Below are 18,821 nucleotides of genomic sequence, written 5' to 3' on the forward strand. Positions count from 1 at the left end.
GTCCAGAAGCTCAGGAATTATGTGGGAATTGTTTTTTTTCCCCCAAAGTCTCTTCCAATCTGTGTTTCTGAGACTTGTTACACATACGTAGATAGAGTGAATCTAACTCATTTTAGAGTATAACATTTGTTCAAGACCAAAACCATGAGTAATTAAATGATTTTGTTTCCTAGGCCATGCTAACAGACATCGAGCACAAGGTTGCCTCTCTGCTAGAGAGCTGCAAAGATCTAGGGCCAGGAGACAGTGGGGCCACTCAGCAGGAGGCTGAAGCTCTTTCCTTGAAACTAAAGACTGTGAAGTGCAATTTGGAAAAAGTCCAGATCATGCTTCAGGAGAAATACAGTGAAGACCAGGTAAAACATGGCCACGTATTGATGCGTATGGGTAGACGATACAGTAGAGCCACCAGGAAGGAATTCTGGCAGAGGTGGTAAAGCAGCTATAGAGGAATTACACTAAGTAAGAAAGAATGAAGCCTCTTAAAGCTGTGACGGATGGTTGTACTGACTCTTGTTACTGATTCCATTTTGCCTTACAGTTTTTCCTACCTAGGCTATTGTTGGTGACAGTGTAGGTTTGGCTTGGATTAGTTTGATTGGATTGATTGTTCTTGCTTGTAATGAGGTCTGAAAGATATGTTTATTCCAATTACCTGGAAAATGAAGTTCTTAGAGAAGTTTAAAATTTGACATCAGAAATATAAAACCTATTTCCAGGGTCCTTTTTTTTATACATTTACAAATATATATACTGATCAAAGTACCATACAGTTAAAGTGTTCTTGTGACTTTTAAAAATGTTCTGTGTTTATAAATACAAATACGCCTCTATGAGTAGGGTCTTACTGTATGAGATTTGCATCTATACTTGGGAGATGGTGGTTCCTCCACAGAGGACTTACGTTCACAGAAATAAGATTGGCAGCAGATACATAGGCTCTGCGGTTCCCCTATTCATTCTCATATGTTCTCTCTTTTTAAAATGTTTTGGGCATAAGGGAAATCTAAATTCATAAGCATAAAACTGTGTCTCTTTTTGATTTGTTTGGGTTTTTTTGTTTGTTTGTTTTGCTTTTTTGTTTTTTCACTTTGTTCTTAAAACAGAAAAGCAATGCATATGGCTTTTAGTAATTCATTGGATGAATTACACTGAGGAAATAAGATGACCACATCACTAAATGTAATGGTTTTTTCAATTGTTTTGAAATAAGTATGTGAAATCATAGTATATAATTACAGAAAATAATACAATCACTTACTTTATATAAAACTTTTCCATTATGTAATCTCATTATTAGAATGGAACTAAAGTAGGTCATTTTTTTAAGAGTCTGCCATTACAAATTTTTTTGCAGCATTCTACTACTCTAAAGAAACCTTCAGAGCATCCAAATGATCTCCAAGCAGATAACCTTTCTGAATTCGAATCGATTGTAATTGAAAGGCCACAGTTCGGCAAACAAAAAGATTTCCAGCAGCAACAGGTAATTGCAGCCCTTAACAGACATAAGGATAACTATAAAGCTTTCTGGGGCACCTGGGTGGCTCAGTGGTTGAGTGTCTGCCTTTGGCTCAGGGTGTGATCCCAGAGTCCTGGAATCAAGCCCCGCATCGGGCTCCCCAGGGGGAGCCTGCTTCTCCCTCTGTCTGTGTCTCTACCTCTCTCTCTGTGTCTCTCATGAATAAATGAATAAAATCTTAAAAAAAAAAAAAAAAAAAAAGCTTTCTACATGCAATATTCTTTTGAACCAAGTACCGAACTGCCATTAGGGTATTTTTTTTTACGGGACTGGATGGACAGTGTGATGGACAGGTGCTCCCTGAGTGTTGAGCATTTGCTGTAGAAGCTGCTTTGCTTTCTTCTTCTGCAGGTGAGGACGATCTAACTGCTACTTTATTAACTTGCAACTTATTTCAAACTAAGCAGATACCTTCCGGTGAACTTACCTCTTTAACACCTCTTTCCCTATTGTTTCAAAATGTGTTGGCAAATTTCGGGGGATTTTCCATATGTGTGATATATGTTGTATATATATTTGGTCATTGTGTGAATGTTTTAAGTAGATTTTTGAGAAATAAAAGTTAGTAGGAACAAGCAAGCAGGAAAGGGAAATAGTAAATAATAATTTAGAAAGTGGTTCAAAATTAACAGAAGCAACCATTGGCTACTAGTTGAAAACTTTGACTGGACCATTTGAATCTCACTCAATTATAGGTTCTGGAGTTAAAACCAATGGAACAGAAAGATTTCATCAAATTCATAGACTTTAATGCCAAGAAAATGTGGCCACCATATTGCCAACCTGATGAAAATGTAACTCAGAAATCAACTGAAAGGTAAAAACATTTTTAGAGTTGGACATTCAGCAGTTATTGGTTGGGAGAATTTAGAGCATTTCTTTTTAAATCACTCATAAAACATTGTCTGAATGTGATACAATTTTTGTATGTGGATTATTCTGTGCACTTTTTCTTTTCCCTTAACAGCATGAGGGCATCCAGCCTTGAAAACGATGCTCCAGGCTCAGTCTTGTCAACCCAGGACGAAAGTGGGGATAAGTGGCAATATTTACATCATGAACTCTCATCAAAAATCGGGCTACCACCACCCAAGCAGGTGCAGCCTCAGGTCAGTGTGTGCCTGCACACAATGTAAATAATACATAAACATGTTTATCTTTGAAAATGCCACAAACATTCATTAAAGACATATATATGTTCTGTATTATGTAGTAGTTTATTTTCAGGAAGCGAAGATGCCAAGTGGGTTTTTCATTTGACGCTTTTTTGCCCTCCTGGAAATCTGCAGTAAGTGCCATGCCTTTGTGCTTCTGTGGCACCGTGGGCTTCCCTAATCACAGCTCTTAAAATACTGGGAGCCTGTTTACTTGTCTGTATTCCCCATTAGGCAATATGGGAAGAAAGACCATGTCTGCCTGGTTCACATTTGAGTGCCTGGCACAGTACCTGAAACACTATCAAGTCTCAGTTTTGATATGTTGAATGAATAAATTCGGAATGAATAATAAATGTTTACAAAAACAGTTTAAAAGTGATACAATGCAATATTAGTGTTCATTCATTCATTCATCAAAAGATTATTAGGAATCTGTGGTGTGCCAGCCCCTGTTCCAATGGTACCTGTATTCCACCAACACACTCTATTATTGCCATTACAGGTTTTACTCATACTGTCCCAGCTACTGCAGGATTTCTCTCTCAACAAGGAGCCCATGAGCAGAATAGCACTATTGCTCAGAACAGTCAAGCTTTTGCCTTCAGCTTTGTACTCAACCTGCCTGGGCAAGGGTTACCACCTTTTTCCCAGTTCTCCAGTCTGGTGGAAACTTTTCAGCTTTACTCTGCCAAGGACCTTATTTGACCTATTAATGTTGAATTAAACTCATTGATAGGGCTTTCGTCTTGGTTTCTCCTTGTCATACACACCGTAGCATGTATATTGTTCTCTTTCCAACAGTAGAACACCATCAGGAGTTCTTTTCTCCAAGCAGAGTCAGATACCACCTCACCTGGTTGCTTTATATTTACTAGTTTTACAATTTGAAAAAGGGATTAACTCTGAATCTTTCTCTCATCTGAAGTCACAGTGAATTTTTACTACTTATTTAGTTTTCCAGTAACAAATCAAGATGCAAGATGCAAATCTGTCCCTGGAGGTGACTGTGTCTATTCTAAGATTTGGTTATATACCAGGGACGTACCAATAAATGAGAAGCAAAATAGCTAGCCTCATAACATAAATGGTATTGCTACTAAATTGAAGGATTAGTGATTTTACTCTATTTTTCAAGTTATGGCTTATTTTCCCTCATTTTGATATTAAAGGGACCTGCAGGTGTCTAAATAAAGCTTTTCATGACCCTTCAAAGCTGTTTACAATATTTAAAATTTAACTATGTTTATGACAAGTGACACGATAGCAAAAACACCAAGAAGGTAACACATTAACACATGAAGGCATTTTTGCTATTTTACATTAACATTACCAGGATCTCAAATTATAATAAGGCTTCCCTTTTTTCATATAGGTTGCCACAAATATGAGTGTTCTACCCAATGTGAGCATGTATAACTTTAGATACCCAACAACTGAAGAACTGAAAACATATACCACACAACTTGAAGACCTGCGTCAAGATGCAAATAATCTGCAGACTCAGGTAGCAATAACACGTTACAAATTTTCCTCATTGCAGTATCAAAAAAGAAGGAAATGTGACATTGTGAATTAGTCATAATTGTCTTTACTGAATAAATAGTAGAATACATAATGGAATAGGTCTTAGAATTGCAAATAGAATTTATCTCATTTGCCAACTCTGGTGAATTTTGTAGTGGCTGCCTAGAGCACAATGTGCAAAGGCTTCTGAACCCACATCTAGGGTTGGCAGGGACAAAGATCATTATTTTTTTGTTTTGTTTTGTTTTTTAAAGATTTATTTATTAGAGAGAGTAGGGGTAGGGGAAGGGGAGCAAAGGTAAAGGGACAAGTAGACTCCATGCTGAGCATGGAGCCCAACATAGACCTCGATCCCAGGAGATCATGACCTGAGCTGAAATCAAGTGTATGCTTCACAACTGTGCCACCCAGGCACCCCAACCCAGGATCGTTGTTGATTAGTATTATCTGCAGTGGTCCCCTGTGATTGGAAGGGTGAGGAAGGAGGGGAGTATTGACAAGATTTCTAACCTTAAGTAGATTTAATGCCAAGATGGTATGGTGGGTAATGTTAGGAGTCTACCAGAGCAGACAATAGGAATCAGAGCCCAAATTCGGCTAATTACAGCTTTGGCATGCTTCTAAATTACTTATAGCTGGTCAAGAATTTGAGGTAAAGAAAAAGATGTGGTTTCAACAGCTTATGCTAAAACATAAGAAATCTGTGGCATCCAAACTAACCAGGGCACATTTGTACGAACCTAGGTGCTCCCCCCTCCACTTGGAGTTCTACATTTAAGGGGGCCTTCTTTCTCACAATCAGCTCATAACTGACACTTCTAACTATCCCTTGCTCCATAGCCCATCCCTATCTTTTTTTATTGAGCTATAACTGATATATAACATGGTATTAGTTTCAAGCGTATACCATAATGAATGGATATTTGCATGTACTGTGAAATGATTGCCATAATAAGTCCAAACTCCATCACCACATAGAGTTATAAAAATTTTTTTCTTGTGATGAGAACTTTTAAGATCTACTCTCTTAACAACTTTCTGATATACAGTACAGTATTATTATCTATAATCACCATGCTGTGCCTACTATTCCTATCTTTAAGATACTAAACCTCTTTCTGATCAACCCCTTCAAATGTCTTGACTTCTTTTCCTTCTCCAGGCTTTACTTGATTTCATTAACCCACTTTCTCCTACATTAAACTGTGGGAGGCAGGGAGTAGTGTGAAGGGGACAATATGCTTTACTTGGGACCACACTTCCACCTGGATGGCTCCATAAGGAAGTCCTTCATCTAGTGGTTTACCTTTTAATTCCATTTCAATATAGTCAACTCACTGCCTAACATTGAGTTTCTTAAACTTCTTTTTCTCAGAGTTAACATCTTAATTGTATCTATTTATTCTTCTACTTGGTTCATAAAGTGTTCTAAACAACCAGTTATAAAGAAGTGAACCATAAATTGTAAACTATAACAGAAACCAGGGAAAATTGAGGCTTGGGAAGACAAGGAATCCTAATTTTTTTTTCTTTTTTCTTTTTTTCTCTTGACTCAGGAAAACATGACAGAAGACACATACATAAATTTGAATACAAAATTATTTGAGCTATTCCTGACCCTCAGTCAGTGCCTTGGCAGTGTGGAGGAGATGCTGCAGACACCTGGGCTCTCCAGAGAGGATGTCTGTGCTCAGCAGGCACACTATGAGGTGGGGAGTTTCCAGCAAGTCCATGTGGTGGCCATTTCTCAGCAGCCCACCATTTAAGCCCGAGCTGAAGCCTCTGAAGGCCAGAGTCCCTTCATTGTATCTTTCTTTCTCTCCTCTTTGCAGACACTGGCTCTTGAGTTAAAAAAACTTTACTTAGCTATGGGTGACAAGAAGGATGATCTTGTGAAAGCCATGACTTGGCCTGAGAGGAACACCAGCCTGTTTCTTGAGTGTTTTAATAACCTCCAAGTCTACCTGGAGCATACCCAGATCGCAGCTGCCTCTCGAAGCAAGTCCCTGAAAGCTGGCCTCGACTATAACCGCAGTTATCAGGTACGGGGGCTCAGTGCTTGGCCTTCTTGAGCTTTGATTTAGGTTAATTTCCACTAATTCCATTGTTCTTGGTGGCATTTGTGAATAAGGATTGCTGAGGAAAGGCTTGAGACATTCTTTCTGTGAGGGTTTTTTTTTTTTTTTAACTAATTTATTTATTTTTTGTGTGTGAGGGTTTTTTAGGTTAATCCTGCTGCACATGGTTGGAGACCCTTTGAAAGCGAGGTCCTTCCCAAAGTTGCTGTGTGAATTAATTAGGTTGAGCTAACACACTGTTTCTTTCCTGTGTTATATTTAGCCATTGGTGAAGGGTTATAGGGGAGGATTTCTAGGTAATAGGGAGCCATTAAAGGTTTTGAGCAAAAGAGGAACTGTGTTTCAGGTAGATTTATCCGGCTCTTGTCTACTGCAGATTGGAGGAGAGACTTGAAGCAGACAGACAATTTTATAGTTTCCTAACAAGAGAAAAATACAACACCACTTATGAAGGAATCTTGCCCATAAAAGCAAACCTCAATCTGATAAAACCTCTAGAGTCAAAGCAAAATAGACTCAACGGAAGAAGAGCATGTTAGGCAGCGCTGCAGGGGGACAGTCAGCCAAACGCAGATGGTGGGAAGCTGTGTAGAATAAAAGATGTTGTTTTTCCACCATCCCACCCCAAATCCCAGAAACAAAAAAAGAGAGATGCTTGGGGAACCTGCCAATTACAAGAGACTTAACCCGCTATTAGTCCATTGCAACCTATTGGACCTCATTTAGATTCCAATTCAAACAAACCAAAAAGAAAAATTATATGCAATTAGAGAAATGTGAACCCATTCTGCCAGTTAATAGTACTAAGGAATTATTGTTGATCTGTAGTATTTTTAAAGGGAAGAATCTTTATCTTTTAAAGATACATACTGAAACTTACACTGATAATATATCTGTGATCTGTTTCAAAATAATCTGAGGGGAAGTAGACTAAGTATAGTCAAGAAAGCTCAGGGGAGTACAGAGCAGAGATGTCTGGCCACAGGTCAATAATTGTTAAAGCCAGGTGATGGTGACATAGAGATGCCTCTATTTTGGTATGTGTTTGAAATTTCTGCTGGCACAAATATTAAAGGACAAGTAAATTTTAAGAAAAGATATTGAAGACCTAAATGACGTTCTCACTGTTTCCTGGATTTATCTTCTTATACAGAATGAAATAAAGCGATTATACGATCAACTTATTAAGAACAAAACATCTTTACAACAGTCTTTGAATGAAATTAGTGGCCAGAGTATTGATGAACAGCTTCAGGTAATCAAATCAAAATGATTAAACTGATCTAACCTTGGACTAAAAAGTTTTGTGCAGAAGCTGTGCTTCTGAACCACTTCCCTTTGTGAGCAGTGGCAAGGCTCTATAAATAAATAAAGGTGAAAACTATTTATGTTGACCTTTAAAAATAATTCGTAAGTAGTTCTTTCTTTATGAAGAGTAAATTAAACCAACACAAGACCACTGTTACCTATCAATGGGGCAAAAATGTAAGTCTGTGCAGCATCAGTGATGGTGCTGGGAAAGGAAACCCTCCTTCTCTCAGAAGGGCTGGTGATTTGTCCAGAGTCTTTGGATCATTTGATTATATATAAATCAGAATTCCACGTGTAAATGCTCTTCCACCCACAGCAGTTTCGCTTCATTCATTTATTCAAGTATTCATTGAAGACCTACTATATTCAGACACTGCTCTAGGGGTTGGACTTAATGCTTATCCTAAGGAAGACAAGTGCAAAGAGATAAATATGTATATAAACATTCAAGAATGGACCTAGTAGCACTGCTTGAATTAAAACCCTTAAGTAGCCCAAAGACCATTTAAAGCAGACTGTTACAAAAACAGTAGGTGGCCTTAGGATGGCATACCATGTGTCTGATTAAAAGGAGTCAGGTGTTTGTACTGATTAGAAGAGCAGCCAACAAACTGCTAGGTGAGGATGCAGACTACAGGGCAGATTGATTTGTGCAGTGAGTGTAAGGATGTGCAGGTGTACCTCTACTGGGACATGCTTCATACAGGTTGGGACCAGACTGTCAATGCGGCTCTTTGGCAGAAGGTGGAAGTGAGAGAGGAGAAGTGGGACTTTCACTTTTCCCTACATGTTTTTCTGTACTGTTTAATTCTTTTAAAATGAATCTACGCACCTCTCTGATTTATTAAAGGATTTTACTGTTTTGCATCATCTCTTACTTTAGAAAGCCGATGCATATACAGTGGAGCTGCAGAACTCTGAGAGCCGAGTGGCAAAACTAAGAGACGAAGGGGAGAGGCTTCATTTACCATATGCTTTATTGCAAGAGGTTTACAAGTTAGAGGTATGTTTGAGCAGAAAACATTCTATCAGAGAATTACTCTGATTATAAGGAGTAAGACTTTCTTCTTCCATGAAGAGAGTTTAGATTCATTCTCTATTTGGATTATTTTCATGATTAGATAAAAATGCTTTTTCTTTTCAGGATGTACTTGACAGTATGTGGGGAATCCTGAGAGCCAGGTCCACAGAACTCAGCAGCCCTTGCATCACTGAAAGGCAGGAAAATGCTCTGTTGAGAGGCATGGTGGAACTAGTGGATATTGGAAAGGAAAAGCTTGCTCATGACCACTTACAACAGGCCAAAAGTAAAGTTGCCTTACAGGCTCAAATACAAAATCACAAGGTAAGACACATGGGTCAGTTTACGTTTTCATAGACTTTAAGTCTTTCTGACTTAAACTGAGAATATCCATTTTCTTCCTTGGTGAAATATACATTGTTCATTCATTCATTCATTGTTTTAACAAACATCAATTAGAGGGTTCACAATATACCAGGAACCCTGCTAACCTCTAAGAATATGATTATGGGATCCCTGGGTGGCGCAGCGGTTTGGCGCCTGCCTTTGGCCCAGGGCGCGATCCTGGAGACCCAGGATCGAATCCCACATCAGGCTCCCGGTGCATGGAGCCTGCTTCTCCCTCTGCCTGTGTCTCTGCCTCTCTCTCTCTCTCTCTGTGACTATCATAAATAAATAAAAATTAAAAAAAAAAAAAAATAAGAATATGATTATGAGTGAAACAGACAGTTTCTTAACATTCATGGAGCTTTCAGTTGAAAAAGACACATTTATGAAGGAGTCCTTCAAACATTTAAAATTAAAATTGAAATACATGCTTTCAGAGCATTTAAGAGGGGAAATTGAATTCAGGAGATTAGGAAAGGCTTTCCTGAGAACTGAGACCATAAGAAGTATCTATACCTCAATACATGAATATATAACTAGTGTAATGCTACAATAAATCTTTCATTTTCCATTCATTTTATTAAACAAAAACCTCATGATCACCAACTAAAGACCTAGAGTAATTTAAGTGCTGATGTAAAACAATGTGTAAGATAGTTCCTACCTATAACAAGCAGAAGTCTAGGCTTGTGATGAGTAGACCTGGGGAAAAGGAGAGAATATTATGAATATCTATAGTGTGTCGGGACCTATGCTGGATGTTATTCTAAATCTTCTATGTATCCTTTTCAAGGAAATAGGAGAAGGGATTTCTATATCAAGTTCCTACAATTAGAAGGGGCAGCTGACTATAAATGGAGGATGAACATGTGAAGGAAAGCCTTCCTGTGTAAAGGTTCTAAAAGTGTTATTCTCAGAGCTTTTATGTCCCAGGATCCCAATAGACCCTGTCAACAAATTCCCTTTATTTAGCCATTTTACTGAGTAGAAAATCAGGCCAGGCTATGGGAACCTCTAGCTGTTCCATGTGTGGACTTCTCCAGGCTCACACATCTATCCATTCATTTTATGGTCTTGAAATAAATCAGCCATGTATCTATGTTTCTGTAAAGTTTCTTAAAACTCAGAGTCACCGATCTACAAAGATCTCACTGGAAATTGAAATTGATAATATTTGCCGTTTTACATGGACTGTTCTGTGGAAAATGTTTTCTTAGGATGATTTTTCTTTATGATTTGTTAAAATGCCTGTAGTGTTAAAGACTAAGAGGAATGCAGTCAATTTTCTTTTTCTTTCCTCTTATGTTTGACTACATGGCTGTCCTGGGAGTTGGGATTAAAAAGCAAAGATAACTGTATAAAAAGTGGAAGTAACTTGGTTTATAAGTTTTCACAGTATGGAAATAAATAAATATCAAAACCTTGTCCATTTTACAGCTTTTTTTCCAGAAACTTGTTGCTGACATGCTGTTGATCCAAACATATTCCAACAAAATGCTTCCTTCTTTACTGCAAAAGAAAGAAACATTCTGGGCAGAACAAATAAAAGAGATTAAATCACTGGAGGAAAGGTCACACCAGTGTGGAATAAAGCTGCAGAGTTTGCTACAGGTATTTATTTGGTTTACATAAACTTTGTACTTAAGCCTGGAATTCCGGATTTTTGACCACTGCCTTCCAGGTATCCAGAAGCATCTTTTTATCATTAGCAGTTGTTGATTGGGAGCCAACACTGAGGAATGTGGAAGCATGTTTTAGCTCTCACTGCTACTCCCCGAGTGAAATATTTGCTGAGATTTCTCATCCGTAAATTAGGGAACAGCACAGCATCTTTCCACCTTCTAGGTTTGTGTGCAAATAAACAAACTTGAGGGCACTTTAAGATCCTCAATGAGGTCATTTGCAGGAAATAGTCAGTGGTTCAGAAACGGTACTTCCCTGAAGAGGACAGGCCCAGATATTCTGTTGCTGAAGTGGACTCCTGATCGTCTTATCCCAATTCAAAGAAAAAAAATTCAGTTTGCAAAAAGTTCCTTCTCAGTTTTAAGGTTTTCACTTTTAACTTAAACACAGTGGATATTAGCACTTAAAGGAAATAATCAAAAAGCAAGGAAATATGCAGCTTTATAATGTGATGATCTTATTTTATGCTTAATGAAATTAATTTTCTGGTTAGCTTGTCAAATTGATATTTATATTAATATTTCATGGTATTAAAAGAAGAGAAGAGCCCTTCTGAGCCCAAAGAGTGCCCCTAATAGCCACTACTTCAGTAGATAAGAGAATTAATAAGGGGGTTATTTTTCCAACAGATAATTGTTAGTGTCTGTAAGTCAGTTCTGTAGTGTGCTGAGATCCTAGTGGTGGGATTTTCTTTTTTAAGATTTTGTTTATTCATGAGATACACAGAGGCAGAGACATATATAAGCAGAGGGAGAAGCAGGCTCCCCTTGGGGAGCCTGATGTAGGCAGGACTCGATCCCAGGACCCCAGGATAATGACCTGAGCTGAAGGCAGAAGCTCAACCACTGAGCCAGCCAGGTGCCCCTAGTGGTGGGATTCTATAGACACAGAGAGACCTGGAACAAGGCAAGACTCGGGCTAAAGAATTCCTAGTAAGGAAATAGTACTTCCTTGATGAAGTGAAAACCCACATTCCTCCAACAGGGGAATTATGCACTTATAGCACAATTGGGTAATGTTCAGTGGACTGGGGGTTGGAGCAGGGAGGGCAGAAGGAACCTAACAGGAGCCTCTACTGAGAAAGGCTTTAAAAGTTAGCCCCTTTTCTGAGTAAGAGGATGGTTCTCTTCCGGCTCTGAACTCTCCACAGAGGTGTGTATGCTGAGTATCCCTTTAACTTAATCATATTAGTCCCTACTCGATTTGATGAGACAAGCATAAAACACTACTGCCAACTAGATAGTTCAAAACACTCTCCACAATGACAATGGAATTGCTTTCCATTGGTGCTTTAACTTTCTATGGTCTCAGAGTTCATTTAGTCTTATGATTAATTTTGTCATTCTGGAAGAGGGCTCCCACTGATTTTATGTTCTTGATTCTCTAGAAATGGGAAGAATTTGATGAAAACTATACATCTCTCGAAAAGGATCTGGAAATTCTGGTATCAACATTGCCCTCCGTGAGTTTGGTGGAAGAGACAGAGGAAAGATTAGTGGAAAGGATTTCATTTTACCAGGTAATTTTGCTCCTGTTGAATCCATCAGAGGCACACACCATCCATAGCACTTTGTTTTTCTTTGCTTTGACTAAATTGCCCATCTTTGAAGGTAAATAGTTTGAATTGAAGTTCATCACACAACTCACTATTAGGTGTATTCAGGGAACCTGCAGGTTTGAATTTTGGGCTGCTCTGCGTAGCCATAAGTCTTATGTTGCGGTCAAGGTCCTGGATTTGAGTCCTGGCTCTCATCTGTCATTTATGTCACCTTTCTGTCTCTCAGTCTCTGTTTCTTTACCTGTAGAATGTCGGTAATCAGGCTAGTTTCCCTGTCTCAGGAGGTGGATGTTGGTGGGTATGGAAATGAGAGCACAAGCAGGGGGAATGGCAGGCAGAAGAGAAGCAGGCTCCCCACTGAGCAAGGGGCCCCATTGGGACTCGATCCCAGGACCCTGGATCATGACCTGAGCTGAAGGTAGGTGTTTAACGTCTGAGCCACCTCAGCATCCCAGAAAGAACTTTTTTACACCATGGGCCACCAAACCTATGTTTGGTTTTCTTATTTCAGTGAGGCTCTGTTTGGATGTAGCCTGTGAGACAGGTAATACTCTGTTACCTGTCACCAGCATTATACAAAGGCCTCAAACAAAATTTTTCTTTGCAACATTTGGTAGTATTATCATCAGAGTCTCAAAGTTTGATGCTATAGAAAAGAAAGAACCTTAAAATGGCTTTCAAGTGGCATTGAGATCATGACCAGCAGGATAAAAATTAGTTTTAAGTCTTCTCAACAAAAAGCTTAAAATACTTAGTTACAACTTTCAAATATGTAGTCAGCATCAGAGCTCTGCGGCTGGAGGTGGTTATCAAATGTCAACTTCAAAACTTCAAAAGCAGATTTGTTGCCTGAGTAGGCTCTGGCATGGAAAATGAAAGCATGAAATAACTTGGCAGGACCCTGCCATTCCTCAGAAGCATTTAAGCTCCTAGAAGGAACATTTTCCAGGGGCAATGATGCTATAGTCATGCTGTCTAGATGCCTGGAACGGTACAATTGATCTCTTTGCCATCTTATTATATTGAGCATAGCTCTAAGATAAATCTGAATCTTCTGGGGGCAGGAAGCTGCTGCTTAATTCTTTGTTAGCTTACGGATGCAGAAGTACGCTCTGAACAGCTAAGAGAATGCAATGGAAAATTGCATTTTAAACCTCATTATGTTAAGGAGCTGTTTGTACTAGCCCACCTCCTAGAAACCTGATTATTTCCCCAAAAGTGATCATGTCCATTAAAGTGCAACTGTGACTCTGTAAATTTGACATTTAAAATATGAAATAATTGTTCTAAGTCTTTTAAATAAATTTGCCAACTTTAAAAGGCAGACATCTTGTAAAGCCCACCTCACCTACAGATTTCTTTAGTGCATTTGATCAGTCTCAGTCCTCTGTGTCATGGAGAGATTTGTGTGTATTTTGATCAGTGGACATCTGTAGGTCATGGAACATAGTGTCTGTGTGGCCTCTGGGGTTGATCAAACCTTGTTAAATGCTGGTTCTGCACATTATAGGTTAAGTACCCATTGCAGTCTGATTTCTGTGTATAAAATAGTGTAACTAAAACTTCTCAGAGATACTCTAAAGATGAAGTGTCTTACACTGAAGGCTTAGAAAATTAGAACTCTTTTTTTTTAAGATTTCATTTTTTAAGTTTTTTTTTTTTTAATTTTTATTTATTTATGATAGTCACACAGAGAGAGAGAGAGAGAGAGGCAGAGACATAGGCAGAGGGAGAAGCAGGCTCCATGCACCGGGAGCCCGACGTGGGATTCGATCCCGGGTCTCCAGGATCACGCCCTGGGCCAAAGGCAGGTGCTAAACCGCTGCGCCACCCAGGGATCCCTTAAGATTTCATTTTTTGAGGGGATCCCTGGGGTGCTCAGTTGGTTGGGCGTGTGCCTTCGGTTCAGGTCATGATCCCAGCCAGAGTCCTAGGATCAAGCCCTGAGTGGGGAGCCTGTTTCTCCCTCTCCTCCCCGCTTGTGCTCTCTCTCACTATCTCTGTCACTATCTGTCTCTCTCTCTCAAATAAATATATAAAATCTTACCAAAAAAAAAATCTTATTTTTTGAGTAATCTCTACACCCAATGTGGGGCTCAAACTTATGCCCCCAAGATCGGGAGTCATGTGCTCTTCTGACTGAGCCAGCCAGGTTCCCAGGACTTTTTTTAAATGCATATGGGAAATTTTATTTGCACCTACAAGATCAAGTGGAAAGAGAAGTTCAGATAGTTCAGATAGGAATGGTGGAAAGAGAAGTTCAGATAGTTCAGATAGGAATGGTGGAAAGGGAAATTTTATTTGCACCTACAAGATCAAGTGGAAAGAGAAGTTCAGATAGTTCAGATAGGAATGGTGGAAAGGGCAATAGAAGTAAAATTCTTTAATACTTTTTAAAAGGATTAAGTAATTAGAAAATAGGAAAGGTTGTATTTTGATCAGAATTTATTTTTTCAGCTTAAATTTAAATAGCTGTCAGGTTAAGTGTCATTAGTTGAACCTAGCAGTAGAGGGTAATTCCTTTTAGACAGAGTTCTCTTCAGGGGGTCATCGTATTGCAGTTTTAAAGATTTTCTTTTCTTCTCATGAAGCTAGATTAGTGATGTACTGTTTTAATTTACTCTTCTAAAGTCCTCTTCCTCTCTCCCTTATGAATCCTTCCACTGAGAAGACTCTAGAAATGAATTTTTCCCTACTCTGGACCTAAGGGATGATAAAGAAATGTCTTCTTTTTCCCCTCATTTTTTTAAAAGATTTTATTTATTTAGTCATGAGAGACACAGGCAAAGGGAGAAGCAGGCTCCATGCAGGGAGCCCGACGTGGGACTCCATCCCAGGTCTCCAGGATCTTGCCCTAAGCCAAAGGCAGATGCTCAACCGCTGAGCCACCTAGGTGCCCCTTCTTGTCCCCTTCAAACCTAGTTGCAATGTAAAGTGCTTACAGGGGCCAGGCAGGAGAACAGAAATACGGACGCTGACTGGGTCTACAGTCAAAGGGCTGGTAGGGACTGCCATCTGAGTGTCAAAGAGAATAAGCGCTTCTCAAGGAGGCGTGGCTGCCCAATTCCAGCCTGTCTTGCCATGTGAGTACAGACCCAGGTTGCTTGATCTTCCAGTTTTCTCAGAGTCACAGGAAATCCTGATTTCTATGTAAAATTTCCTGATTTTCAAAATAATCACCAGGTCACACAAAACTTATCCACAGCTCAATGTGCCCTGTAGACTGCCAGCTTACTTTTTGCTTTCAGGTAGATGAATTCACTATCAAGTCTAAAGCCATGAATTTTTGTTTTCTGTTTATAAGTCTATAGAATGGGAGAAATGTGCCGTAGAAATGCATTAGTCGGACACTCTCATTATGAAAAATAATCAATAAAACAAAAATCATGTTTCTTCAGCCATACTCCAAGACTCCTTGAGGGTTAAGAGAGTGTTACTCTTTCTTCAGTAGCCTCTACTGTAGGCTTTTGATGAAATATTGTGAATACATTGAGGGGGTTCATTTTAAATAACTCATTCTGTGACTTTTTTTTTAAGCAAATAAAAAGAAACATTGATGAAAAGCATGCCCGGCTTTACCAAACTCTGAATGAAGGCAAACAGCTGGTGGCATCTGTGAGCTGTCCCGAACTAGAGGGCCAGATTACAAAGCTAGAAGAGCAGTGGCTGGCCCTAAACAAAAAAATTGACCATGAACTACACAGACTACAAACACTTCTCAAGCATCTGCTCAGGTATGTTTTCTTGGGAATGGATTGTGCTCAGATTTCCATGTGGAGAAAGACCTCAGAGGGATCCTGTGATCAACCAGTTTTTACATGTGGTGTCCCTATTGTAAGGTTTTTCGTCAGCAATCTAAAGCACTTGGGTCCCTTTTCTGGGCTAAATGGGATCTCGGGTCTCTAAGATTAGTTTGCTATACTCAGGGTAATATGTAATCAGTTCTATGAAAACTAGGAATTATGTTATAAAATTATACACGTTAACGTGTATCCTGTGATAGCGCTTTTTTCTATTCTCGAAGTTTTTAAATTAAAAAATATTAATTTTAACAGAATAGTTTGAAAAAGACTTCAGAGCTCTTCAGAGAATTTTGTTTACTGGATCTAATTTTGAACCCCTTGAGGAAGGTAGAGAACATGGAACATTTGAATCTCTTCATCCCTACCTCGTAGGGAACTCTCTAACCTAAAGAAGTTTAAAAGTTATAAGAGGAGTAGCATTGCTTACATATTTTCCTTCACCTCCAATAAATATGTTAGTATCTAGTCAACAACAGTTTACTAGTATATAACTTTTACAAATGCTGGTTATATTTTTACTATAAACAAATCTGTTGAGAATATTTAGTGAATAAAAATAATTGCTGTCCTTACCAATGGGTTTTTTGCATGACTGTAATGAGAAAATGTTTTAGATTTTTAAAATGCCCATTTTGTTCTAGATTAGTTATAAGTGAGTCATAGAAGACACCAGGAGCATCAGATTTGGAGTGGGATAAAACAGAGTATAATCCTAAAAAAATCGTGATTTTCTGAATAATAGAGCTGATCAACACAGGAAAACATATAGTAAAATGAGAAGAAAATATGCCGATGATGAATATCCTCCAAAGAGTACATTTCTAATTTTCTTTCTCTCTCACTTTGCTCCTGTTAGTTATAACAGAGATTCGGATCAGTTAACCAAATGGTTGGAATCTTCTCAGCAAACTCTGAATTACTGGAAGGAACAATCCCTCAATGTGTCTCAGGACTTGGATACAATCAGAAGCAACATAAACAACTTTTTTGTGAGTTATAATAGAATATACTCAGATAATTATTGTCAGAAATACCAGGGGGAAATGACCATGGTCAATAGTAATAGTGCCCATAATCATTTGTGGGTAAGGGATAAGACTTGGGCTAATAGTAGAGCTATCTGTTTATACTGGTCATTTATATATTTAGAATAATGATAAAGCAGGTTTTTAATTGACCCTACAATATATACATAAATTTAAAACTTCCTCTAACACGGGGTATGCTTTATAAATGCAGGAAATTAACTCCCTGTTCCCCCCCTCCAGTAAAAAACTTAACAGAATTATTAACTCATAAATGTTAAAGTTAATAAATACATGGTTTTAAATTTTCATACAGAACTGATATTTCTCCTAAAATGTTCTATTGTTTTGAGATTTTTCTTTTAAAAAAAAGGAATTACTTTTGTAATATAAATTTATTCCTTCCCATATTCTTTTCTCTACAATTTCATATTCTATGCCAATGATCACTCATTTTGGTGTTAAAATGTAAATATTTTAAAATATACTTGAAAACACCTATAAATACAAAGGAAAGATTTCAAATATTTTAGTTAAAAATTACTTGCATTTAGTTTATTTAGCATGAACTTTGTGTGCTGTTTCTCTTAAAGTTGAAATGATTCGTTTATTTTTTTTTAAATATTAAGCCACTTAAGGGACAGGAATCCTATCTTTTGTTCCCCACCATCTATCTACTGCCTGGAACAGTGCCTGACACTTAGTAAAAAAAAGGTATCTGTGTGTGTGTGTGTGTGTGTGTGTGTGTATGCAGGAGCATGTGTGTGCACACATGTACTTATGAACATACACACATAGATACACATACAAACATTTGTGACTTGCATTGAGTTCAGTGATTTAGTTTTGGACTCTAACCAGTTAATTCTGACTCTTTGGTATTCTTTGCTGTTTTCAAGTTTTTAACATTTCTAAATGATCCAACTGCTACCTCTAGGAGTTTTCAAAGGAACTTGATGACAAGTCCTCCTTGAAGACCGCAGTTGTAAGTACCGGGAGCCAGCTTCTTCATCTGAAAGAAGCCGATACGGCCACGCTGAGAGCTTCTTTAGCACAGTTTGAACAAAAATGGACAATGCTCATAACTCAGCTTCCAGATATTCAAGAAAAACTTCACCAGGTAGGTATTTAAAGATGCAGCATTCGAATTAGCATTCACTTGTTAGCTCACAACTCCTTTAAAATTATTTCTCTGACTCAATAATTTTCATTGACACTACCTATTTTTCTCTGGCACCACTGAATATAGGTCTTAATTACTGGACTCTCCTCTAGTAGGATCTTTCTTAACAGAGAAATCAGGCTTAATTACTTTATTTCCCAGTTTATCTGCATCACTGTGTTAGTTTATGTGAAGGTCATTGTCATTGTTTTGGGGTCACTTATTCTAAGCTTGAATGCTGGGTTTGTTTTTGTGAGTCACCTGCATAATTATGTAGCAAGACCTTTTATCAAACCAGGTATCATCTCTAGTGGATGCCCTGATTCATTTTGTCAACGGCAGGTAATTAAATGGAAATCATTTTGTCCTTGCAGCTTCAGATGGAGAAATTGCCATCTCGTAAAGCAATCATGGAAATGATTAGCTGGATGAACAATGTGGAACATCAAACTTCAGATGAAGACTCTGAGTGCTCACTGAGTTCTGCATCTCAAGTGAAAAGTCTTCTTCAGAAGTACAAGGTAATCAAATAGAGCCAGAAGCCTTTTCATTAAATAAGAAGACAAGTCGGTCGGAAGGGAAATACAGAA

General features: G+C 38.3%; 1 protein-coding gene across 4 annotated transcripts in view; it reads left to right on the top strand.

Annotated features, from left to right (window-relative positions):
* The window catches only part of SYNE2 (spectrin repeat containing nuclear envelope protein 2), a 268,443-nt gene that overhangs the window by 180,536 nt on the left and 69,086 nt on the right, over positions 1–18,821 (top strand). For all 4 annotated transcript variants that reach the window (XM_038544908.1, XM_038544909.1, XM_038544910.1 and 1 more), the window contains 16 exons: positions 174–356; positions 1,358–1,486; positions 2,218–2,339; positions 2,490–2,631; positions 4,052–4,183; positions 5,760–5,912; positions 6,036–6,245; positions 7,435–7,536; positions 8,476–8,595; positions 8,737–8,937; positions 10,438–10,611; positions 12,071–12,202; positions 15,779–15,975; positions 16,901–17,033; positions 18,007–18,189; positions 18,606–18,752. In XM_038544908.1, coding sequence (XP_038400836.1) covers positions 174–356; positions 1,358–1,486; positions 2,218–2,339; positions 2,490–2,631; positions 4,052–4,183; positions 5,760–5,912; positions 6,036–6,245; positions 7,435–7,536; positions 8,476–8,595; positions 8,737–8,937; positions 10,438–10,611; positions 12,071–12,202; positions 15,779–15,975; positions 16,901–17,033; positions 18,007–18,189; positions 18,606–18,752 — 2,460 coding nt within the window. The remainder of the gene's footprint in view (positions 1–173; positions 357–1,357; positions 1,487–2,217; positions 2,340–2,489; positions 2,632–4,051; positions 4,184–5,759; positions 5,913–6,035; positions 6,246–7,434; positions 7,537–8,475; positions 8,596–8,736; positions 8,938–10,437; positions 10,612–12,070; positions 12,203–15,778; positions 15,976–16,900; positions 17,034–18,006; positions 18,190–18,605; positions 18,753–18,821) is intronic.

This window comes from Canis lupus, chromosome 8 (genome assembly GCF_011100685.1).
Source record: "Canis lupus familiaris isolate Mischka breed German Shepherd chromosome 8, alternate assembly UU_Cfam_GSD_1.0, whole genome shotgun sequence".
Taxonomy (NCBI): Eukaryota; Metazoa; Chordata; class Mammalia; order Carnivora; family Canidae; genus Canis; species Canis lupus.